The sequence below is a fragment of the Oreochromis niloticus genome, unplaced genomic scaffold, assembly GCF_001858045.2.
Source record: "Oreochromis niloticus isolate F11D_XX unplaced genomic scaffold, O_niloticus_UMD_NMBU tig00007980_pilon, whole genome shotgun sequence".
NCBI classification, from domain to species: Eukaryota; Metazoa; Chordata; class Actinopteri; order Cichliformes; family Cichlidae; genus Oreochromis; species Oreochromis niloticus.
Window position 1 is genome coordinate 14,686 of NW_020328885.1, and position 26,304 is coordinate 40,989.

Below are 26,304 nucleotides of genomic sequence, written 5' to 3' on the forward strand. Positions count from 1 at the left end.
GAGAACACAGATAACCAATGTTGTGATAACCTTTATCTCTCACCTGGGTTTGCTGGTTTTGTCAAGTCAATTAATACAAAGGAGGACTGGCTTTGTTGAGCTTCCTCGGTTAAAACACTAACACAGGCACACACTTAGCCTGTATTTTTGTAGGAAAATTACATTCTGGCAACTTAAGCTCACCATCTGCAAACTTAACATGTGAAGTTCAAGATTACAGAAAACAAACTGAAGCAGAATTAAAGAGAAACTCTATATTTGTTTCTTTATCAGTACCTGTGAGAAGACTGTTCATACTGTGTTGTTCTCTCTACAAAGGTTTCTACCAATAAATCTCAGAAAGACACACATTTACACATTTATCATCAGGTCCCGAGCTACTACTAAAGATACTGTTACTGTGGTACGTGCATATCTTTGGAAATAATGAAATAGGTGGCAAAACTGGAGAATTATAATCAGTTAATTAACTAAAAAGATAGAAAACAAGTAGAAAACCAAATTGAAAGGAAATATGTGTCGGTGTGGCCATATTCATCAGCATGAACATCAGACAACTTCAGGTTCTGTCACGACCGGGCAGCCAACACAAGGAAGAGGACTCAGATGCAGACACCACACAGAGGCTCGGAGGAACAGTGTACAACAAGATTTTATTTTGGCAAAATCACTAAATATGAACTAAAGGTGAGAGGCAAATGAATGTACCCTCTGGAATTGCTCAAACCCATACACTAACACACAATGCTACAAACTCAGGGGGACTAAGAAACTGAAAATTAACCCACACTATGGCAAGCAAGAGACTCAGAGTAACAAGATTCAATACTAGAACATTAGTGGGACACTATGAACAAGAGCTGAACTATGAAGTACTAAGCTATATTAGAGCAATCTCAGTAATTCACTCAATAGTCACAAAAACATGAAATCATGAGACAAGAGTCAGACTACATGTGTTGTAGCAGAGTAGTTGGGGTCTGGGATGCGGGTCCTCCCTGCTGCTGCAAAGCCAGGGGCGGTCTGCTCGTCTCCACCCCAGGGAAAAGGGAAACATACATCACAATAAAATATCATACGATATAATCACACACACACACACACACTTTGAACTACACTGAAGTGTTTTAAGAACCTATGTAGTTATAAGATTATATATTGTGAAGATTTAATAATTAGGATTAATGTGTGACCTTTGACCATGTTGTGACCTATTGTCAGAAGGCAAAGCAAAGGGTTAACCTAAGGGTGTCCCTTTGGGCTGGGCCCTCAGCCAGAGCCCTGCGTGTACCCTGGCCTGTACCTGACCCCTGCAGCTGTGTTTGGGCGTGTGGGAAAGTTACCCAGCAGCAGGGGCGGGGATACTGGTCCCTGTATATTAGGGGACCAGAGGACACCCCAGCACTTTTCCCCCTCTGCTGTTACTCTCTGTCCGTCTCTGTGTTGCTCTGCTGTCTGTGCTTAAGGCTGTACACCCCGGGGTTTTGCTTTGCTTGCTTTCTGCTTTGTAATTCTCTTGCTAAATGTCTGTATGTATTTTTCCTGCTGTTCATATGATTCAGTGTATTAAACTCTGTTCCAAGAATTCTACTCTTTTACAGAGCATCTTTTTGAGTGTCTTGATTTTAATTGGATCTAAAAGGGTTGGATCTCCACATCGTTGGTGGGAAAAGGTTATCAGGATGGCTTCAAAATTTGCGACCACAGGCTCACAAATGACGGCTCACTTGACCGCGGTGTTCACGTTAGCATGACCTTTGCTACGGTGGACTAATAATCAAAAATAAATCTGATGTAACGAGAATGTAAATACAAAGTAGGATTAAATCATTAAATGTCTTCATTCTTCAAAGATCTCCACAGAACAACAAAAATATACAAACTTAACAATCAGACAAACCACCTCAAAATAAGTATTTTAGTACAGAGGAGGCAGCATTCAACTTTTATGGAAGCAAAAAGTGCAGAAATAGGAACACAGACTGATCCGGTGGTTTTCTGGATTTTTCTGTGTGGACGCTTCATCTGATTATTGTTGTGACTTTTTTCTAAGTGATTCATTTTCCCACGCTGCACCTCTACACTCAGTCTTAGGGTTCCTCCACCTGTCACACTCACTTTAACCTCTGATTACTTTTCAGAGTCCTTTTCACTTTGACTTCACTTCTGTACTTCTACTTAACTACAGATGAACTACAGAAGTGTCTGATTATCAGTAATAATCTATAATTTACTGAATAATATGGAGAATATAAAGCAGAAGCTGTGGGATGACTTACTGTAGTCAGGAGTTCAGGAGAATCCTCAGAGTTTCTGCTCCTCATCATGATGGAAAAATGAAAACATGTTGATGCTCTTTGAGCTGGAATCAGTCCAAAGCAGCCGTGAGTGTGAACCAACAGACATCATTATAATAACTCTGACATGAATCCTGATAGAAATCCTACTCACTGACCTCTCTAACTGTAACTCTGTCACTGACACATCTGCCAACATCTGTTCCTGTAACAGCTCAGAGGAGTTCAGCACTTCCTCTCTGATTATTATCAGAAAAGTCAATATGACCGTGAATGTGGCGCAGCAATAAACAGATTCCAAACCACAAACTCACAGACTTTGAGACTTGCTCACAGATGACTATGAGGTCTGTGTGAAACACATTTTCAGCCTTTTATGGACACGTTTCATAAATCTGCATATTTTTCCCTGTTCAGCAGCGTAAAAATCTGAATTGTTGTCTGAAGGCCAAAAGATGCCAAACAGATTTAGGTTCCCAAGTCGATCATTACAGTATAACGTTCCACTTGAATCACAACAGACAAGACCAGGAGATACAAAAACAAAGTAAGAGAAGTGTTACGACCCGGCTCAAAAGCCGCAGCATAGGCTTCAGAGGGGCTTTTAATTCATTTACGGCTCCTAGAGGAACCTTTTGAGGGAGGAGGTGTTACGCCCCTCTGCAGCCCCCAATCTCCTCAGTGTGTTCAGCTGTTGCTAATAGACCACACCTAGTCAGGTGTGGATAAAAGCTTACCTGAGACAGGCTTTCAGAGAGGCTCATTAGTCCTTGCCTAGGTGATACCAGCTGTTTTAGCCAACTTGCGTTGCATTTTAAGATGAAACCTCTTTTCACTGAAATTCTAGTGTTCGTCTCCTTATTTATATTGCAGCTTTTGAGCCGGGAGGTAACATAAGGGAGAAAGTTAACAGAAGGAGAGGGAGAGAGAAAAAATAACAGTAGGCAAACCACAGCAACTACCAACATATGCATAAATAACAGTAAATAATAAATAATAATAATAAGTGCTCACCGGGCAGCCAAGCAGCCACCAGGAGTGAACCCAACCAGACGGCTGGAGTCCTTCTCCCAGCCTCCAGCCCCAGAATGGAGAACGCTGGTGTGTCAAAACCTCATTCCTCACTCTGCTCGCTCATATGTGGTGTTGATGTGTGCTGTTTTAAATCGCATAAAGTCTGAATATGTGAAATTAACTTAGAGTTATTTGATTGATGTAATTGCAGGAGTGGGAGTTGTTTATTCTAGTTTTCGTGCTCCACGTGTCTCTGATCTTTAATGTTCTCACAAACATTAAAGACCATCATCAGCCAAAATGATGTCACTGTATAAACATGTATGTTGTACTATGGAGGAGGCAGCATTTAGCTGTAGCCTCCATAAAACCACAGCTGTTCTGGAGAACTTTGTCCAAAGTTTCAGTGACAGAGAAGCAGCAGAAGAAAGCTGATATAAAACTGATGAAAGACGAGCAGCAGAAAATAGTCTACAGGGAGAGAGAGCATGCAGCGCTGCAGCACTTCCTGGAAATCACATGACTGTAATGAGCGTACAGGGCAGTGACTGAGTACACTTCCTCTTTGTGATGGAGGTGATTTTCTTCTTTATATCGTGTCAGATAAAGTCTGACAGGTTTTCTTCAATTCATTTCATTTGATTTGTTTTCACAGATGAAACCAGTCAACAGTAAATCAGATGTTAACTCCACATGACCTTCATCTGTAAGCAGTAACCGCTTCCTGTTGTGTGTGTACTTGTGAAACAGCACTGGATCAATGCATATAACTGATGTGCACATGTCCAACAGAAGAAGGTCGTCATCGTCTGTCCTGTTCCTTATTCTGTCATTATTGCTCCCAGAAATGTGTTATTATTTCAAACATGTGAAGCTGAACTCTGACACATAACATCAAACAGCTCAGCCAACCAGTCACACCTTCAAATGTAATGCAGCTCTTTGAGTGTTTGAACCTGCTGTTGTGTTGCTTTTGTGTGCTGGTGTCACTGATGGCTGCTGCTGCCGTGACAACAAACACACAACCACTGTCATGTTGTCTGTCTGTGTGTTAGCAGTGTAGACCTTTGTTGTTAGGGCCAAAGGTCAAAGTTGACTTTCAAAATTAATGTAAAGAAACCACGTGGAGTTTAATATCTGATATGAAAGGACACAAAGAGAGCTGAACAACACACAGTTTATTTTTTCAATACGACGTCACAATGACGCTATAAAGTGTCACAAAATCACACACTGCATGAAAACATCTTAAAATCTGAAGTTTTTGAGATGAGATGATGAGATAGCCTTTATTTGTCAGTTGCAGGTCTTTTGCCCACAACTGAGATGACAGACCTTGCCGACCGTACATACAATACACAAACATCACATTGGGGAGACAGGTCAGGCTAGGTAGCGAGGAAAAAAACAACATCGAAATGTGTAACACAAAAGGGTAATACAGGAATGCACAGATATCAACACACCATATCACAATAAACACAGACAAGCAACATGGGAAAGTGTTCCAGTGTTCCAGGCCTGGCAGCATGAGGTGTATCACGGTGCGTTCACACCGAACGTGATAGATGCGACCAAAAAGCGCCAGACGCCCCTAGCTGGAAGAGCCTCGGGAAGAAGGAGGAGAAAAATAAGAACATTGTTTCTGCCCTGGAGAGCCTGCTGCCTCATCAGAAAACTACTGATTGCTAGAATGAAGGGCTTTGGCTGGACCGCCCCTTTGAACTAGGTCAGAGCATCATGTCAACAGGCTCCTGATTGGTTGTCGCGGCGCGACTTGATGCTGGAGTTAAGATTTTTCCAACACGAGCGGTAGGTGTGATAAGCGCGAATGCACAAAATGCACCACACAAACTGCAGTGTGTATCTTACTTCGTGCTTCAAACGCATCAGTCGCGCTACTTGCGCGAATCAGGCAGAAAAGCGCTTTCGCGACGGAAATCTGCTTCTGAAGTTTCACGCGACCCCCAGTCGCGCTTCATCGCGCTTCATCTCGCTTCATCTCGCTCCTCAATTGACTTTACATGTAAACCTGAAGCTCTGGTCGCGTCTATGGCGTTCTGTGTAAATGCACCGTCACTCCTCCTGTTTTCCACCTGGAGACAGTGTTTACACTGTAATCTGCCTTTGGTGGCTTTGTGGCAGAAACTGTGACATTCAGCAGTCGTCTCATTGTTCTGACACACAACACGAAACTATCCACTACACTACACACTAACTACACTTTAACTACACACTCCAAACACGCTAAATGTCACAAATCTCTCACATCTCAAAACTCGCTCTCTCTCTCTCTCACCACCGTCACTCCTAAAACTTTCCCCTCTGCCCTAAATAACCAAATGCCATGTTGCCATATCATTTATTGATTGGTACATTTTTCCGACAATAGAAAAGGTGTTTTTTTGGTTTTTTTGGAGAGTTTTCGAAGAGTACTTTCCTTAGAAAAGTCCAGAAGTAAATAAAACGATAGTATTCAGGAAAAATATTGTTTTTATCATGAGGCTGGTTTTACATGGCCGATCAACACAATTTAAAAACTGGTAAATAGTTTGAAATCCACACTTTTTACACAAAAATGGAGAATCAGGGTTGTCTTCGGCTGACACAGCATCTTGTTGCTATGTTATCTTAAATTGCTCATGTGATTGGTTTACCGTGACTACTTCTCTTTCTCAGCCAATCAGCAGCACTGGTGAGATTTTTTCACCCCTTCCAGCTCCCAGTAAGCTGAAGACAGCTTCAACCGTCTGTGTGTTGAAAAATAGTAACGTGTCTGCACTGCATTTTCTTCTTAATAATGGTAGCGGTGTTGTAACGATAGAAATAGTAATTAGTTGGATTACTAGTTACTGAAAAAAGTAACGCTGTTACTTTAATGCTGTCATTCCCATCAGACCTCCTCACACTTTGAACTCATTGTTATTCTGAATGTTTCTATTTTCACTTTGTTTCTATTTTTTTCTTCTCTCTGTGGTGATTCTTTGGTTTTCTTAAGTATTTCTGTGCCTCCCTGTCTGTGTTTACTCCTTGTCTCTATAGTTAATCACTTCCTGTTTTATTTTGAAAGAATCTGTTCTCGTGTTTTTTTTCTCACTTTACTTCCTACTCCTGTCTCTCCACACAGATTTTTACCTTCCTGCATTGACTCAGAGCCCTAAAAACACAAAGCTGCGTTTAACGTTTACAACAATTTCTGCATTTTATCATTTTAGCCACAGCTTAAGAGTCCACTCATGAAAAGACGATATTTTGACTGATATCAGGGTTAACCCTAACCCCTAACTAGTTAAAAATGTCAGAATACATGAGGGAAAGGGAACATGTCAGTGACCTCCAGCTGTAAAACCATTCCTGTTTTGAGGGTTGTCTCATTGTTGTCCCAAACTGTTAAGATGAAACTGATTAACAACTTCCTCTGATTAGTCACTAGCTAGGATAGTGCATCTGAATTGGGAGAAGTGAGATGACAGAATTCAGTTGAATACAATCTGTTGACTTAAAGCATTGTGTCAAGATAAGTAGGAAGACCACGCTATAACGGACAGTTTAAGGAAAAGCTCAACTTTACAAGGAATCTTTTTTTTTGTTTTGTTTTTGGACAGAAAGATGAGAAGTTTGATGTCTGAGCTCTGGGCTTGAGTCACGATGTAGTTTGGTTAGCTTAGCTTAGCATGATGGCTGTAAACAGGGCGAGCAGCTAGCTTGTCTCTGTCCACAGTCACAGATAAAGAGCAGCTGTACCTGGGCCTCCTTGTTCTCATGGTTCTTTGTCCATGACTGATGTCTTCAGTTCTCACTGCTGAGTAGACCACAGCTGAATCAGTCTCTGTACAATAAACACATTAAAATTACTGCAACAGTGCTGTGATATTATTACACTACAGCAATAGAGACATTTCATTCTGTTCTTTTAAGCTTATTAGAAGCATTAAATGGTGTCTTTTTATAAATAGCAGAAACTTTTCACAGTTTTTATTTTTAATCTTAACACCTCTGCTGCAAAACAGTGAGAACAAAGAAATCAGGATGTTTCTGAGAAAAAGAAGAAGGGCGGCCACAGAGCTGCAGACTGATGCACTTTTACCGCAGAGCATACATGCATGACCACTGTTATCAGTTACTCTTATCAGCCAAACTCAAACACACTGCAGTAAGAAGCTCCATCAGTGTCAGACTAACTCGAGTCAAAAAGAAGCTGCTGTGTTTTACATGCAGATCAAGTTTAAAAGAATAAAAAGTCACTGATGGATATAAAGGACATTTTATCTGTTCTGTCTCTTCATATGTCTCATGTTAACACGTTACATATCTGTTAATGGAAAATTGTATTTTGTAGTCAGTATAAGCTTTTAATGATATAAGTTTGCATATGAAAGAATACTGCATGATGACCTTTTTATGATTTACACTGTTGTCCATTATAAGACTTGTTTCTGTTTTATAAATTCTTTCTCACAGCGATAATAGCTGAATAAGCTATTATTATTTCACTCCTGCCAGGAAAGAGGACAGCTGGACACTTTTATCTTCACTCCCTTTCTGTATCCAACAATACACATACACACTAACATTCCTCTGTCTATGAACAGACGTATTCATCACTGTATTATTTTTTGTATATAAATAAAGACCAGAGCGGTAACAGAGCGCTGATCACAGGGCCCCCACTCTCTGATGTGAGCGCTCTGTGACCGCCCTTGCAAGTCAAATCTGCAGCGTGTGTGTCTTCACTCTCAGACTCTTAGCTGAAGAAGTGTCTTTAGAATAAATCTCTTGACAATATCTTAACTGTGTGTGTACCGACAAACACGCATGTGTGGGCCTCATCTGAGCTCTGACATTTATGGCTCAGTCACAGCACTGCTGAATGTGATGTCATCCAACAACAAACACCTTTAGATTTGATGCAATGGTCACAATGGTGACAAGTACAATTTACTGTATCTTTACTGTGATAAGAAGCTGAAACTGTTTCAGAGCTGCTGATTGGCTCTTTGGGCCATTTACCTTCAGGTCATAGGCGAATCACTAAAGTTGTTCAGAGAGAGAAATGTGCACTGATCAAGCAAAGAAATTGAAACATTTCAGACTGAAGAAACTGAACTGTTTCCTAATTCATGTGACTCTGACCTTTGACCTGTTTATTTATTATCTTTACCCAAATAATTGGAGCAGGGCTTGAAATCTTTGGCTTCCATAAGCTGTAAAAACTTTAGATTTGAAGATGTAATCTCTTCAACTCGATGTTGTTTCTTGAATCATTTTTAAGGTCAGCTTTGTTCTTGGTGCTAACAGTGAAGCTGAAGGTCAGATGCTTCGAGAACACTGATGTCCTCCAAGGCTTTAATGTTGTTGCAAAAGTTTAGGAAGATCCATAAAAAACAGGTAATATAATGGTAAACACTATAAGTAAACACTTTTATGATTTAAGAATCTAAATTATGACCACAGAATGGAAACAAAATACCACAATGATTAAAAACGAATATGTACAAACCTTCAAGTTTCCTGTGAACACAACGTCTCACCCGCAGAACCAGTAACACCAGTAGAACCACAACATAGACTGATCCAACAGGCAACAGCACAGAGAGAGGAGGAGTAGAGAGTGATGGAGGAAGAGTGATGGAGGTGGAACCAGGTGGAGGTGTGGATGTAGGTGGAGGTGAGCTGCTCAATGTAGGTGGAGGTGTGGTGGTGTGTTTCTCTAAAATAAAGTAAACACAGTCATTAAGTTGTCGTCACATTGTGAATGTTGAAACCTGCAGAAACACAGACAGGTGAGTGTGTCACCTGTGACAGTGATCCAGCTGTTAGTGAGGGGAGGGGCTGTGTGTCTGTGAGGGTGTGTCTCAGCTGGAGCAGCCACAAAGACAACAGCTGGAGAAACATCTGTCTACCTCTGACATCCACCAGCTCATCCATACAACAAACAAACATCAACAACCAGGAAGCAGCTTCACCTCTGATCACACACACACTCAACTCTACTCACTCACCTGGAGGATCAACAACACTCAGGTAGATGCTGCTGAGATCCCATAAGCGTGTTTCTCTCACATCAGCTCAACACTCGTATGTCATTAATCGTCACATTCTGTCTGTCCTGCAGATCCACCCGGTTCTTAAAAGATGGATGCTGATAAAATGGATCAAAGTGACCATCCCAGTGCAAAATGACAACTTCTGACTGCAGGTAAGCTTTTGTCCACTTTAAAAATTTGATCTTGTTGTTTGGAGCTCGACATGTCAGAGTGACGTCCTGTCCAGACTCAGCTGTGATGAATTTATGGTCTGAAAGAGGAAACAACACAGAGCAGAGAGGTTAAAGGTCAAAGTACAATTATGAACTGAATGATTGACTTTAAGTATTTTATTTATTTCCTTTGACATTTAAGTTTTTAATCATGTTGGATTTAATGAACCTCTGAACATCCACCAGGTCACCAGTGACCCACTGAGGGGGAATTTTAGCCTCATGCTAAACATGCAAAGAGTCAGAAACTACAAGATGTTAGCTTCTACAGAACAACAACATGTGCTGATAATAAGTGAACATAATATGTGAGAGAAAGCAAGTGTCCACCCAGCCTCGTGTCTCCTTCACACACAGAGAGACAAACTGAATCCAGATTAAAATAATCCTCCTGTACTTCTTGTTATCTCAGAGAGAAACTCAGTTCAGTTCAATCTCACCTGCAGAGATGAAGACAAGGACAAACAGCAAAGTGGAGCAGAGCAGCGCAGTGCCAGCAGCCATCTCTGTGTCAGTTTTCAGTGCAATTTCAATTATCAATCGATAATTTTTTTTCACTTTGTTGTCACTGTTTGCCTTTTTTAGATGATGTCACATCATCTATGTGACTGTCTTTACGACAGTCCAGTTCAGTTTCCAAATATTGATCCACTGATCCACCTCAACACAGAGACAAACTACAGCATTTCATCCATTTACACACAGCTTCATCAACACTAACTCCACACACTCAGCTTACCAGTGACTGTCAGGTTAACCATGTTACTGATGGGACCCTCTCTGGACTCACACCAGTAAACTCCACTGTCCAAAGGGACGATGTGGTTGATGATGCATAAAATACCGTCTAATCTTCCAAACTCATCTCCACACAGAGTCCTGTTTCCCTTGCTTGTGTTTCTCCTCAGAGTCCATCCAGCAGAGCTGTCGTCCTCCTCACAGCTCAGAGACACAAAGTCTCCTTTAAAGAACTGAGAGCTGCTGGGACTCACAGTCAGACAGGCTGTGGGGGAAATGATTAAAATAAAGAAGACCATGAGAAAAAGCTTTTTCACAAAGAAACCAGGAGAATCTTTGTTGGTTTGTTTCAGATGAGGAGCAGAAAATGATCCAGGAGTTTAGCTCATGCAAAAGATAATCTCCTAAAATCCTGCCCAGGTATCATGAAATAACTTTTTAGAGATGCTGCTCTATGATATCATACAGATACAAAAGTCTAAACATGACAGTCTGCATTCTGAGCTTTAACCTCATAGGGATTACTTGTGCATACACTGACCTCATGATATCTATTATAAACATTCATCATTAAAGACAGGAAATTAGGAAACGAACAACATTTTCTCTCCAAGTTAAACAGAGATTTGCAATCTGTCTGCAGGTAAAAACTTAACAGAAATCGATCTGTTGGTAGCCATGTGCTCATCGTGTGTCACAGGACCAAGAAAGCCTCGTTAAAAAGCAAACATTGATGGTCACGTTTTATATCACCTTTTAGTCCTCTTATTTTTAATCAGGTTTTTATTGGGATTTAAACATTTAAAACACTTTATGTTTAAGAATCTGTTCCTTTCTGCTGTTATTAAAATCATTAACTAGTATTCAGGGACTAGTCTACAGAAAACACATAACTAACCTCTTCACCTCTTCCCTCTTTTTTACTGAAAAGTTATAAAGTTTGGTGAAACTCCCAAAACTCTTAATATAAAGACTGGAACACTTTTGCTAGATTGATAGAACTTTATTAATCCCTCAGGTAGGTTCCTCTGGGAAATTCAGTTTCTGGTAGCAGAACACCAACAGAAATTTGAAAAAAAGTAGAAATTAGAAAAAAAAAAGGCGAAAAAGAGAATATAAATATAAGCATAAATATAGAACATATAGAGAGAGGCTTATTTATATATGCTGTACACACACACACATTTATATATGTGTGTGTGTGTGTGTATATATATATATATACATACATACATATACATATACACATATATATATACATATATATAAATAACTTTTATATATGTGTGTGTATATATATATATATATATATATACATGCAATGTTGGGGAGTAACGGAATACATGTACCGCCGTTACGTATTCAGAATACAAAATATGAGTAACTGTATTCCGTTACAGTTACCGTTTAAAAAGGTGGTATTCAGAATACAGTTACTTTGTTGAAATAAATGGATTACACTGCGGTACTTTCCTTGTTTCATATTGTCGCGGGTCAGGATTGTTTGGGTTTGTTTGACAGCTACGTTCTGTTGTTCCAGGCGGCAGCGTTACGGTTGCCATGGTTACAGGGTGACGCGCTCTCTCTCTGCGTGTTTCCTGGGTGAGAGAGCGCCTTTTTGTTGTTGTTGTTGTGCTAAGCTAATAGGCAGAATGCTACAGGCATAGCTCTAAAGAATGTAGCCTCATGGGCAGTGTAGTCCGTGCTGCAGGGAGAATGGACTACCATACCCGTTATGTGTCTGTGAGCGAGGGAGGGAGAGAAAGGAAGTCCGAGCTGTCACGGAGCAAAAACGGGAGCTGGAAGCATGTAAATATAATAATAACCACAGCAGCCAAGAAGAGTGCCTGACGAGCCCATTTGTAAGTAAGCTATTAAGACTCAACTGTACACTGTGTTCGTGTTTTCCTCCGGAAAAAATAAGTTCCGTTGAAGCAGCCTTTCAACGCCTCTCTCTGTCTCCCGCAAGCAAAGTTGACCCAGACAACAAAGTAAAGCTAGTTTTCGGCTACCAGCCCAACACGGAACCCACCGTATTAGCCAGAGGTCCCTTTACTACGTTTCGGAGCCGCGGACCTTCAGTAACAGTAATAAATCACAGCAATAGTACATTCATGTAGTTGTAAACAGCATGATAATATATCAAGTAATCCAAAGTATTGAGAATACGTTACTCTCATTGAGTAACGTAACGGAATACGTTACAGAATACATTTTGGGGCATGTATTCAGTATTCTGTAGTGGAATACATTTTAAAAGTAACCTTCCCAACACTGTATACATGTATATATATATGTGTATATATATACATGTATATACATACATATATATATATACACATATATATACATATATATATATACATATGTATATACATATTTACATATATATATATGTAGCCTGGTCTCAAATATCTATTTTAGACTCTACAGGTTAAAAGGATATAAATATTGTCATGTAGAGACTTTATTGTAAATATTTCATATATGTGTTTAAAAGACAGAGTTCAAATGGTTAAAAATGTGTTTAAAATCACAATAAATAGAAGCCAATAATAATTTAAGTGTTCATGGAGTGTTATAAGTTACAATAAAACCAAAGGTTTGTTATCTAATGTGAAACAAGGAAAACTCTGTATTGCTTCAAGTTGTTTACAAGTTCATTTTGGGTTGTCAATCTTGTATTTTCTTTTATCCCATTGGTTGATGTAAACCTATTGTCCAATCGGATGTAGGGGAGGCGGGATCTAAGTGAGGCGGAAGGAAAAAACACTAACTAAGCTAGTGAGAGTCGGCAGCAGCACGTTACCGGAGGAGGTTGTGTATCAGAGCTAATAGTCAAAGGAGAATAGTCAAAACAATAGCCGTGGATGCAGAGTCTACGTTCCTGTTATGGACTGTTTTTGTTGGGTAGATAACCCGGAATGCGAGGACTGTAAGGCGTTGATTCAGGTTTGCAGCCACCACTCCCCGGAGTGTCGGCCAGAACACTACTCTAGGCCCGGATGGATATTCAGGAATGAGACAATGAGGACACCAAGGATGGTTTAGACGCTTGTATTGCCTTCACACGGTCAGAGGTAACAGGCTAGTCAGAGGAGCAGGTGTTACATACAAGTTTAGGTGCATCGGTGTGGATATGAGCGGGGTGTGTGTGTGTGTGGTCTCTAAAATGAACAGAAAGAAAACAGTACATCACTGAAATGTTCACAATGGTAACTAAGAGTACATCAACAGAAACACAGGTGGGAAATAAACTAACATCCCCTTTGCTACCATAAGCCATATATTACCCACGTCTCACATATAAACCCACTGAGCTAACCCAGCACACAGTTATCCCCAATCACACGGCAGGAGAGCTAGCCTAGCTTAGCTTAGCTTAGCTCCGCTTAGCACTCGCTAGCGACACAGACAGAAACATAGTCATTTCCCTCTAACTTCAGTTACAGTCACAAACGCATCTCATCCCCGCATCCTCACCCATCACAGACTTACGTTGCTCAGTAACGCACACTTCTCATGAAATGACCACTTCTCTGCCGGTAATCAGGAGTGGAAACGCTCATATACTTCACCCACGTATCTCCCTGCCCAAATCCTCTCTCATACAAAGCGGTGGGGTGACCTCTACTGGCCACTCTAAGAAACTACAGGTGAACAACTGAACAGAATAAAACTCACAACTACGGGGCCTTTTGTACAGCCGCCCCCAAATGTATGAAGTACATTTGCTCACAACAAAAGGTAACTTCTCTAATAAAGTCACAGTGATTGTCCTTTGCCTTCGTCCGGGAGGGCAGGCAGTACCACCAGCCTCGCCACAGGTCGGGTGAAGGTCCTGTCTTTCACCTTGACGTCAGCAGACCTGATGTGCCCGTCGGGACTGGGGTGGACCTTGGAGATGCGACCCACGAGCCAGGAAGCGCGAGGCAGCTGAGGATCTATGATCATCACCACCAAACCTTCTGTGACGTCCGCGGGGGATGACTGCCATTTCGGGCGAAGCTGCAGGCTCGGAAGGTACAGCCGGATGAATCGAGACCAGAAGTGGTCAGCCAGCACTTGGGAGTGTTTCCACCTCCGGCGACTCAGGAGCTCTTCTTTAGGGTAAGCCACTTGAGGAAGCGCCCCATCAGGCCGCCCCATCAGGCCGCCCCATCAGGCCGCCCCATCAGAAAGCAGTTGGGGGTCACTGGATCAGGATCACTGATGTCGGACGGAACATAACCTAGTGGTTTGGAGTTCAAGATGCCCTCCACCTCCACAAGGACCGTGCGGAGGACCTCCTCTTGTAGGGGTTGGGATCCTACTGTAGTGTAGAGCGCCGTCTTGACAGATCTAATCTCCCGCTCCCACACTCCCCCAAAATGAGGAGCCGCTGGTGGATTGAAGTGGAAGACGATCTTCTGGGGAGCCAGGAGCTTCTGCAGGTCAGAGGTCATGGCTGCAAAAGCTGCTTGGAGTTCCCTTTCTCCCCCCCGGAAGTTGGTCCCTTGGTCTGAGTACAGCTCAGCTGGGGTCCCTCTCCTGGCAACGAACCGACGAAGTGCCATTAGGAAGGCATCCGTATCGATGGAGGTTAGGACATCAAGGTGGACTGCTCTGATAGTAAGGCACTTAAAGATGATGCCCCACCTCTTCTCCACACGGCGCCCAATTTTGACCTCAAAGGGTCCAAAACAGTCCACGCCTGTCGAATAAAAGGCAGGTTTGTAAAGGCGGAGGCGCGCAACTGGCAGGTCAGCCATCTTGGGAACAGTCGGGCGGCCTTTCCATCTGCGACACTCAAGACAGGTCCTCTGGAAACGCCTAACTGCTTCCCGGCCTCTCAGGATCCAATGAGTGCGCCGAATCTCCGCGAAGACCCTCTCTGGCCCTGGATGACGCAGACGACTGTCGACATCCTGGATGAGCAAGCGGGTGACCGGATGTGTCGGATCCAAGACTAAGGGGTGCGAGTTGGTAAAGGCAAGATCTTCAGAGCGGCGAAGACGTCCACCTACACGGATAACCTCATCTTCACGGTCAAACTCAGGGGACAGCGCAAGGAGACGACTGCTGCGGCTGATAGATTTCCCCTGCTTAAGGAGTCGATACTCCTCAGGAAAGCTCTCCTGTTGAGCTTCTCTCAGGACGTGCATCTCCGCTTGAATATAGTCCTGAGCTGATGAAGTTCCACCGCCTTTGGCCGCCCCATGCAACTGCGTAATAGCAGCTTCCAGCAGCTGCGCCCAGGTGTCATATCCGCTGAAGTTCGAGGTGGCGGGGTCAACGGTGGTAGAAACTCCACAAAAGGTCTCTCTACGGAGCTCAGATGGGCCTGGCGGCTCAGCCAGGGTGCCGCTCGGCTCTGGAGGCCACTGTTCCGGACTTAGGAGCAGGAAAGGAGGCCCTTGACTCCATCTGTTGGATCTGGCCAGTTCCGAAAGGGTCTTCCCACGGGTTATATCATCCGCAGGGTTCTGGGCTGAATCCACATAGCGCCAGGTGTGCGACTGAGTTACTTCCTGGATTTCAGCCACACGGGTGCCGACGAAGACCTTGAAGTGGCATGACTCGGACCTCAACCAGGTGAGTACAGTTGTGGAGTCGGACCACAGCACTATTCTCTTTATGTCCAGAGTGAGCTCATTTCTGAGGAGACGGGAGAGATGCGCTCCGGAGAGGGCACCACACAGCTCGAGTCTGGGTATGGAGAGGATGCGTTTAGGGGCAACACGGGAGCGAGCCATCAGGAAGGCCAGATGTGAGCGGCCATCACCTGTCACTGTTCTCATGTAGGCCACTGCGCCATAAGCCTGCTCTGACGCATCACAGAAGATGTGAATCTCTCTCTCACTGACTGACTCCGTGATGTGCTTTGGGAGATAAGGGCGAGGAAGCAGGATTTGTGCAAGGAACGGCAACTCCTCTTCCCAGGTTTCCCACTGCTGCAGCAGTTCTGGCGGAAGCTGCGGGTCATCCCACCCCCTCTGCTGATCCCAAAGGCGCCTCACCAGCATCTTGGCTCGGGTGGTGTACGGTAGGATAAAGCCAAGTGGGTCATACTGGCTTGCGAGAACCTTATAAATGTTCCGCATAGTGGGGGCGCCATAACTGACTTTGCGGTGTTTGTAACCCAAGGTGTCCGTGGGGAAGTGCCAGCTAAGGCCCAGAGTTGGCTCAGAGGTGTCTGATTTGTCTTGAGTGAGCCAAAGTTCTGCACTGGTGGATCTGAGGTCTTCAGGTAGGTGGCCAATGGTGCTGGGTTCATTACTGGCCCACTGGCGAAGAACAAATCCAGCAGAAGACAGGAGGGCTCTTAGCCTGTCCACTAGGTCCCGGGCTTCCTCAGGGGTTGGCACACTCTGGAGAAGGTTATCCACATAGAAACACCGTCCCACCGAGTGACGTAGTGGATCATCACCCTCGGTGTGATCCCTGGTGTGGCGCTGCAGAGCGAAGGTTGCACAGCATGGGCTGCAGGTTGTACCGAATGGGAGGACCTGCCATTCATAAACGGCCACAGGTGCCTCAGGGTGCAGATCCCGCCACACAAACCGCAGGAGGGGACGGTCCTCGGGAAGAAGGCGAATCTGGTGGAACATACCTTTAATGTCACCACTAACGGCTACGGCATGCTCTCGAAAGCGAAGGAGGACACCAAGGAGCGATGCGCTCAGGGTAGGCCCAGGTAGAAGATGTTCGTTGAGGGCTTGACCTAGAAACTGGAACGAACAGTTAAACACAAGGCGATCTTTGCCATTGTGGCTAACAAGGTGGTGAGGGGTGTACCATGACTCATCTGCTTGAGCAACCTCAGAGGGGGACACCTTAACCACCGAACCGGCCTGGACCAACTTCTCTATCTCCGCCCTGTAGATCTTAGCTCGTCCTGGATCTTTCTGGAGCCTTCTCTCCACACTTCTCAAACTAGGAATAACTGCGTCAGGGCTAGCTTTAAGATGTGGCATGTTCTGGCGGCGAAGGAGGGGGGTGGCATAGCGTTGGATGCCCTCGACTTCTACACGGACCGTCCTCTGCTCTAGCAGGCTAACTGCATAGTTATCTTCTCTTGACCGAGTAACCACCTTGCCTTCTGGCACTGGGACGACATCTACCTGCCATAACTTCTCTACATGTTTGAGTAGCTCACTCACCTGGGGAGGGATGGCGGTCGTGAAGAGGCACTGTTGTGGCAGCGAGGATGAACCGATAAGGCTGGAGGGACCCTGTAGTGTCCACCCTAACCTGGTGCGCATAGCAGCGGGACCACCCGGTGGACCAAGACGGACAGCTTCAGTTGGAGTGATGAGCTGTGGATGGTCACTGCCAATGAGAAGGAGAGGTTTGACCTTCTTGAAGGACTGGAGAGGCAGGCCTCTGAGGTGTCTGTACTTCCGCTGCAAGGACTCCACAGGGTAGCTGTGCTCTGCTAGGTCGATGCGGGTGGCGGTGAAGGCATTATGGACCTTATACTGCTGCTTAGGTTTGCCACCAGGGGAGATCTCGAAGGAGACACACGACCCATGTAAAGTCTGCACATCTTGCCTTATAGTGCGCAACGGAAGTGTCTCTGGGGTGCCTTGGAGGTCAAGCTTCTGGGCAGCGGCGGGTAGCAGCATAGTCCTCTCTGACCCATCATCCAAAACCGCATGAGTGCTCAGAGTCTTGCCATTATGGTGAAGGACGACTGGGACAACCTTTAACAGGACTTGGCCGCTCTCTATAGGACGATCGAGGTACAGGACGCCCGTAGGATTCTCACCTTCTCGTGGGGGAACAGACGCTGGGCCAGGGGTCTTTAAGGGCTTAGAATTCACGTCGTGAAGGACCTGCAGATGGCGACCCTGGCACAGGCTGCAGGGTTTCTTGAGGGTGCACTGGGCTGCCTGATGGGAACGAGCGCAACGCCAGCACCTCTTGTTGGTCTTTATCCAGTTTGTGAGCTGTTCACGACTCAGCTTAACGACCTCTGGACACTGACTCAGGTGATGGGCACGGTTATCGCAGAAGGCACAGTAAGGCTGCGGCCTAGCTTGGTTTGGAGTGGTACCTAGTGACCTGGGTGAGGTCTCTGCACCGTGAAGAACCGCAACAGGGCGCCTACTTGGTCTGACGTCAGGCTTCTCTCTGGTGATCGTTGGAGTGGGCAAGCTGTCATAGTCCTGACACCAGGATTCGTACTTTAACCAGGTAGCCAGGTCGTCCAGGGTGTAAGCCTTACCAGAATGGTTGTACATGCACCGACGGAAATCAGCTCTTTGCTCTGGAGGAAGCTTACTAAGGAGTCGAGCCACATGGGAGCCACACTGGAGTTCGACCTCCCCATCCGGGCCTAAAGTCTTCAGCATGCCCACGAGCGACTGGATGTGGAGAGAGAATCGCTCGAATGCGGCTGCATCCCCTCGGCGGATGTCAGGTGAGTCCATGACAGCAGCAATTCTTCTCAGGGCAAGCTGGTGGGGCTGCCCAAGCCGGTCGTTAAGAGCATTCATGGTGTCACTGAAGGGCGTGGCAGAGTGGAGGTAAGCGTCCGCTATCAACTTTGCTTCCTCCAGGTGTAGGTGATCTAACAAGACTTGGTACCTGAAGAGCTCTGAACTCTCCGGGGGCAGTAAGTTCTCTAGCGCCATCTTCAGACGAGCGAATTCCCCAGGATCTCGACGTGTGAGCTTGGGAATGCTCGGACGAGGCCCCCTGTAGGTCATATCCGGGGCCGCTGCTAAGCCGGAGGGTCTATGCATCTGGGAGGCTGAGAAAGGAGTGGGTGGGGACGGAGTCGGAGCTGGCAGTGGTTTCAATGGAGGGGGGTGTGCTCTCGGAGGCGGCGCTGGAGGGTGAGTGGGCCTCGGCTGAGGAGAAGTGAACCTCGGCCTAGATTCAGGTGGGGGGATGATCTGGCCCTCCTGTGCAGTCATAGACTCCCTCTTCAGAGCCTGGAGCTCTTTCATCATCGTGTCGATGCGGTCTGTGACTGGGCTCTGACTGGAGACAGGTCCCTCCTTGAACACAACCGGAGGAGGTGGTGGAGGCCAGTCCTCTTCCTCCTCAGCAGGGGGTGACTGGAGATGAACAGCAGGGGCTCTGGGCGGTGGACTGAGCTGCAGACTCTCTGCACGGTCCAGCAGCTGCAGCAAACTAGCATGAATGGCCTGGAAATCAGCTAGCCCGGCTCTCATCTGGTCATGGGACTGCTGAAACAGGAACCTCTCACGTTGCATATCTGCTAACTCTGCCCTCAATGGGGTGACATGGCTGTGTGGGCGATCATCAGGGGTGTCAGACGGAGGATGGTGGAGGGAGCGGGTGTCGCCTCCTGTCTCACTTTCTTCCTGGTAACCTGCACCAAGCCCGGGGAAGTCAGTCTCATAAGCTTCATAGCGGAGGGGACGACGTACATTACGCCGCGGGCGCGCACCAAGGGCTGAGAAGTTCTGAATATCATCCATCTTGTTAGGGTAGAAGCAGCTTACATCCGGCTCGAAGGACCACTAATGTTGGGTAGATAACCCGGAATGCGAGGACTGTAAGGCGTTGATTCAGGTTTGCAGCCACCACTCCCCGGAGTGTCGGCCAGAACACTACTCTAGGCCCGGATGGATATTCAGGAATGAGACAATGAGGACACCAAGGATGGTTTAGACGCTTGTATTGCCTTCACACGGTCAGAGGTAACAGGCTAGTCAGAGGAGCAGGTGTTACATACAAGTTTAGGTGCATCGGTGTGGATATGAGCGGGGTGTGTGTGTGTGTGGTCTCTAAAATGAACAGAAAGAAAACAGTACATCACTGAAATGTTCACAATGGTAACTAAGAGTACATCAACAGAAACACAGGTGGGAAATAAACTAACATCCCCTTTGCTACCATAAGCCATATATTACCCACGTCTCACATATAAACCCACTGAGCTAACCCAGCACACAGTTATCCCCAATCACACGGCAGGAGAGCTAGCCTAGCTTAGCTTAGCTTAGCTCCGCTTAGCACTCGCTAGCGACACAGACAGAAACATAGTCATTTCCCTCTAACTTCAATTACAGTCACAAACGCATCTCATCCCCGCATCCTCACCCATCACAGACTTACGTTGCTCAGTAACGCACACTTCTCATGAAATGACCACTTCTCTGCCGGTAATCAGGAGTGGAAACGCTCATATACTTCACCCACGTATCTCCCTGCCCAAATCCTCTCTCATACAAAGCGGTGGGGTGACCTCTACTGGCCACTCTAAGAAACTACAGGTGAACAACTGAACAGAATAAAACTCACAACTACGGGGCCTTTTGTACAGTTTTACCCTGTGATGATGGACCGAGAGGAATTCTCTGGACCCTTCTGCTGTGGATAGGATTTCCGTGTGTTTGTCCCAGTGTACTCAGCAGCCCGGGTATACCGCTAATTCCAACCACGTTGCCGAGTGGAGGCCGCATGGTCACCAACCGAGCCTGCCCCTCAGCTTGCCCTCGCACTTAGGCCAAAGGATTTGTGAGTAGACCTGAGCACGTGCGTTTTGTTTTTTTGCTTGTTTATCAAGTGAAGCGGCCATTTGTGTGTTTTCTGGTCCCACGAGCCCGAGCAACGATCAGGCCTGCAACGGTTTCAGTGAATGAGCTCACAAAGGTTACAAATTTTGAACTGAACTCAATGGGAATATTTTGGATAAATGTGTTGTTTCTAAAACATTGACTGTGAATTGTGAAGAGGAAAAAACAAACATTCAATTGAATTGTAAGGAAACACTTAAGAACTTGGAATATTGTATTTTTATTTATTTAAATCATATTTTATTTTGACTAAATCTTACAATTTGAATTTAAAGTTTTGTGTGTGTCATAATTATTATTTACAGAGTTTATAAGTGATAAGGGTTACTAAAAAGGTAAAAAAGAGGTTTAACATGTTAGATAAATTCATTATTCTTGGTGAAGATTAAACAGAACTCATTATTTTCACTAAGTGGAGGCACCGCCAACATTAAGATTTCTAAGTACTAAGGTTAAAACTGGTTAGTTATTGTTTCTCCTGTTTACCAGTAAAATTAAGTAACGTACCCAGGGCCCCGCTCATAGTACTAACACCACCTTAACCGAGGGTTAATTCTGAGCTACTTGAGTTGGGTGCTACATATATATATATACACACACACATATATATATGCTAACTATACTAACTTTTGGAAGAAGAAACTACTAACTCAAAGTAAGTTGCCCAACACTGCTTAAGGGACAGACACTATAAATATATCATTTATAGAATATGATGCTGGACATTAAACAGAATATAAAGTATTCAATATAAACTCAAATGTCAACATCCATCCATCCATCCATCCGCTTCCGCTTATCCTTTTCAGGGTCGCGGGGGGCGCTGGAGCCTATCCCAGCTATCATAGGGCGAGAGGCGGGGTACACCCTGGACAGGTCGCCAGTCTGTCGCAGGGCCAACACATAGGGACAGACAACCATTCACGCTCACATTCACACCTAGTGACAATTTGGATTATCCAATTAACCTATCCCCACAAGCTGCATGTCTTTGGACGGTGGAAGGAAGCCGGAGTACCCGGAGGGAACCCACGCAAACACAGGGAGAACATGCAAACTCCACACAGAAAGACCCCGGCCTGATGGTGGAATTGAACTCAGGACCTTCTTGCTGTGCGGCAACAGTGCTAACCACCGTGCCACATGTCAACATATGCAGCAATAATATTAATCGATTTATGTGTAGTGAGGTTTTTTCATATTGTTTAATTGCATAATTGCACCTACACCATTTGCCATTATCAGCTGATAGTAAATAATTGCTGGTAATACAGTCGATATTTATTAAAGTTGATACTGTACCATTTTGAGTATAGAAGTAATAATATTTTTACTATTCTTAAGCCAGTACAAAAAGGTGAAGATGTCCATGTTGAGTGTAGCCAGACAGCAAAAATGATTTTTTTTTTTCAGATCAAATTTAACTCGAAAATTGGTAAACAGTGAAGGAAGGTTTTTTTGTACTTTCATTGTAAAATAGCATAGCATTAAATGCACCTGTCATCAGCATCAATTACAACTTAAATTAAAAGGAAAGAGAATGTCTGTAGGTTTTCCCATCTTGTGGATCATTATGAGGAATAAAAATTGGGAGTTACCTCTGAACCTTTAACCTGTAGAGCTGCCCACAGAAGAGCTGAGGATCATGCTGCCCCCTGCTGGTGTAACTCTCTTATCTGCTGTCAGTGAGGCTTGAGGTCTATGTACTGTTCAGGTTGCAGTGTAAGACATAAAGGCAGTCATACTACAGGTACAGCTAGTATGATTCTCTTATTCTTTGTTTCCTTTTGATACAAGATTAGTAAGATTATTAATAAATAGTCATGATATGGTGCATAACACAAACACTAAGTGTTGAGGCTTCTTAACTCTGCTATGATATCAGAAAGAAACAAATATAAATGAAGTACATAATCAGTGTGGCTGTTCTTCTCTTCCATCTGATGCACCAGTGAATTGTCATCAGTTGTCTTAGAAAACTGAGCAATCACAGCTTTGTTCACTGCTACTGTAAATGTATTACATTGTAAAACCACATTCATCCCTCAAAAAGGGCCAGAAGCACAAAACAATTCAAGATACTGATCACCACTTTATTTGCTGTTCCAGGTTCATAAAGACAAATGTATTGTAATTTTGAATTAAAAAAAAAATAGACATGAAATAGATTATACATTCAAATCCATACAGTATTTATGAATATTGTAAGTATTTTTCATTACTTTGGGGATAATGTAGAAGATCTAATGTGTAAAAATATGCTCATTGTTACGGTGGCCCTGAGAGGCAAAGCACGTACAAACTCCAAAGCACATGCAAACTCCAAAGCACATGCAAACTCCAAAACACATGCAAAATCCAAAACACTTGCAAAATCCAAAACACTTGCAAACTCCAAAACACTTGCAAAATCCAAAACACTTGCAAACTCCAAAACACATGCAAACTCCAAAACACTTGCAAAATCCAAAACACTTGCAAAATCCAAAACACATGCAAACTCCAAAACACTTGCAAAATCCAAAACACATGCAAACTCCAAATCACAACGGAAGTGCTCCAGGACGCTAGGGGCAGTGTTGAGCTCAATTTGCAAAATAAACGGCAAGTTTGTCTGTATGGGACGGTCTAGTCTCCGTCGCGCTTCCCAGGTTGCCTAGCAACCATGATACTAACCGCTGGAAACGTGTCATACAACTTTGTTTGACAGAAATGAAGGAGAACATATTTTGTTCATTTGTTTGTTTGTTTCTACAAGAGCTTTGTGTGATTTGATAAGTATCTGAGGCTGAGACCACAGGACTGTAAAACATGATTTTTGAGCTTCATTTCTGTAATGAACAGTCATTTAAGATTAGTTAGTAAATAACAATTAGCTAATGTTGTTCATGAGACTAAAGTCATATCACTTTGGTAATGTAAATATAATATGGCCAATATTATAGTTATTATATTAATCATTATTAGCTATTACAGCAGTGAACATGAACTCTGTGTCAAATACTGAGCCTCAGTACAGATTCAAGTTGCAGTTATCTATGTCTTATCACCTTAAATCTTCACTCAAAGAGAAGTATCTTTGACAGTGCATATATATGTGTATCATATATAAGAGACAAATGTTGTTCCTTCAGTATGTTGGCATTGCTAAATTTGGCTCATTGCTTACATATATTTATAAAAAGAAAATGTACAAACTGTGATAACTGTTTCTGATAAAATGAAGAGTAGACTGATATATTAAATATTCCTTTATTGGGTGAGAAAATCAGAGCATGTCATAACTGCTTTAAGTCATACAGAATAGATATCAGAGCCTTAAACAGGCTGACTTCTGCTAAATGGGTCAAACTGGGCAGAAAGTCTACAAACACATAACATCCTTATAGAATATGATGTAACACTATAGATCAACTTACCTCAGAATATATAAAGCATATAAACAGTTACAGCAATATGATGCAACAAACACAGCAGTGCTACTAATCCAAAATACTCAAAGCTTCATAGAACTGAAACAAACATTTATTTTTAGCTCCATTCTGCTGCTGATACATACTTTAGGTTTCTGAATATTAAACTTGTTGCTGCCTTTCATAGTGTGTAACTTGAAGGCCCTGAGTACTTTCTCCCACACTGAAAACACTGGGATGATAACATTATTTGAACATTACCTAATAAGACTGATTCAGGACAGACAATTAGTTATGTTAAACTTTCTTAGCAGTCCTTCACAAACAGGGAACAGTCTGTCTATTCTCTCCATCTGTCAGCTGCTGCTGGCTCTTCCTCCTCCTCTTCCTCACACACTGCTGAGTTTGTCCTGGTGGATCATCAGGGGTGCAAAGCCTCACAGATGATGTGCAGCAGTGGGTCCCTCAGTCTGTCCTCACTCTGGACACTTGCAGTTGTCACACATGGAAATCAAATGTGTGATAAGCTGCAGGATTCAAACACAAGTGTAACTTATAAATACATGTTCATACTTTTATTCCACAATCAGAGAGAAAGAAACAGAGAGAGAGTGCAGGACAGACAGACAGGTGACAGTCTCAGGTGTATACACTGCTACAAAACAGCACAAGAGAAGGAGGATTTAGTGTTTGTGTTATTACGAGTGCTGAACAAGAAGAGTTCCCAGATGGTCCAGTGGACACATGTGTGACTCCTGTGATTAAAGCATCTTTCTTTCAGCTTAACGAGTGAACCGTCAGCTCGTTCAAACACACGTTAAAGTCCGTTTGGCTCGACACCACCGAACAGAGGCAGCAATATAACATAGCTAACATTAACAGTGCAGTGAATCCTGCTTGTGCCGTCATATTCAGGACTGCAAACCGAGCAGCATCACTGACTTTCAGCTTGTTGTGTTTGTGGATATATGACTGACTTTAATTATCCATAAAATCATCACATTCTCTGTAAGATTAAAGTCAACTATTGAACGGCATATATTTTGAAGTAAAGGCTTTAAAACCAAGTTAGTACAAACATCGCTAATGTCACTTAACTTTGCTGACATGTGGCCAACAGTAATGTTTTAATGTTCTTCATTATAAAAACATTTGCGCATAAATAAGTGACATAATATTCAGTACTTACTTCTGAAAGTTTACTCTTTGGCGGCTCCGCTTCCGCCGTTTTTTTCGGCAAAATTATCCACACCACGGCCGCGCTATGAAATCTGGGATATGTTGGGCCATGAAGGCTACACCGACCCATCCTTAAAATTCAGGGAAATTAAGGACGCATTTGAGGGCCGCATTTGGAGCAGCCTTTGAATTGGGACAGCCTTCGTCGTGTCGCTGTGACATAATCGTCCTTAAAATGTGGCCTTTAAGGCTGCAGACCCTGAATTGGGATAGAGCCCAAATCCGGTCATTGGTACTTCCTGGCTTGTGTAGTTACTAGGTAACAAAAGCTCAACACTGCCCCTAGCGTCCTGGAGCACTTCCGTTGTGTTTTGGAATTTGCAAGTGTTTTGGAGTTTGCATGTGTTTTGGAGTTTGCAAGTGTTTTGGAGTTTGCAAGTGTTTTGGAGTTTGCAAGTGTTTGGAGTTTGCAAGTGTTTTGGATTTGCAAGTGTTTTGGAGTTTGCAAGTGTTTTGGATTTTGCATGTGTTTTGGAGTTTGCAAGTGTTTTGGAGTTTGCAAGTGTTTTGGATTTTGCAAGTGTTTTGGAGTTTGCAAGTGTTTTGGATTTTGCAAGTGTTTTGGAGTTTGCAAGTGTTTTGGAGTTTGCAAATGTTTTGGATTTTGCATGTGTTTTGGAGTTTGCATGTGCTTTGGAGTTTGTACGTGCTTTGCCTCTCAGGGCCACCGTACATTGTATCTACTGTAACACAGCAACAGCTACATTTTCAGACACTACAAATACTACATATAACACCTTTTAAACTTTCTGTTGTTACATGAAATGTTATACAAAAGCTTTAATAAAAAAAGGTTTGATTATAGAGAG

At 43.8% G+C, this 26,304-nt stretch overlaps 1 protein-coding gene and 3 long non-coding RNA genes across 4 annotated transcripts; all 4 read right to left on the minus strand.

Moving 5' to 3' along the window:
* Window positions 1-6,210: 6,210 nt before the first annotated feature.
* On the minus strand, window positions 6,211-10,567 carry LOC109200583 (uncharacterized). Its single transcript, XR_002060735.2, has 4 exons — window positions 10,310-10,567; window positions 9,314-9,608; window positions 8,812-9,021; window positions 6,211-7,140 (listed from the first exon to the last, which is right to left on the minus strand). It is a non-coding gene; the product is annotated as an uncharacterized LOC109200583 (long non-coding RNA).
* Window positions 10,568-13,351: 2,784 nt separating this feature from the next.
* On the minus strand, window positions 13,352-14,447 carry LOC112845587 (uncharacterized). The gene is made up of 2 exons (XR_003218437.1): window positions 13,807-14,447; window positions 13,352-13,475 (listed from the first exon to the last, which is right to left on the minus strand). It is a non-coding gene; the product is annotated as an uncharacterized LOC112845587 (long non-coding RNA).
* A 9-nt stretch (window positions 14,448-14,456) lies between these two features.
* On the minus strand, window positions 14,457-21,427 carry LOC106097744 (uncharacterized). Its single transcript, XM_019356169.2, has 2 exons — window positions 20,383-21,427; window positions 14,457-20,051 (listed from the first exon to the last, which is right to left on the minus strand). Exon 2 carries the CDS (start codon window positions 19,740-19,742, stop codon window positions 14,457-14,459), a length of 5,286 nt encoding a protein of 1,761 aa, XP_019211714.1. The 5' UTR covers window positions 19,743-20,051; window positions 20,383-21,427.
* Window positions 21,428-24,745: 3,318 nt separating this feature from the next.
* On the minus strand, window positions 24,746-25,770 carry LOC112845585 (uncharacterized). The gene is made up of 2 exons (XR_003218436.1): window positions 25,446-25,770; window positions 24,746-24,783 (listed from the first exon to the last, which is right to left on the minus strand). It is a non-coding gene; the product is annotated as an uncharacterized LOC112845585 (long non-coding RNA).
* Window positions 25,771-26,304: the final 534 nt, after the last annotated feature.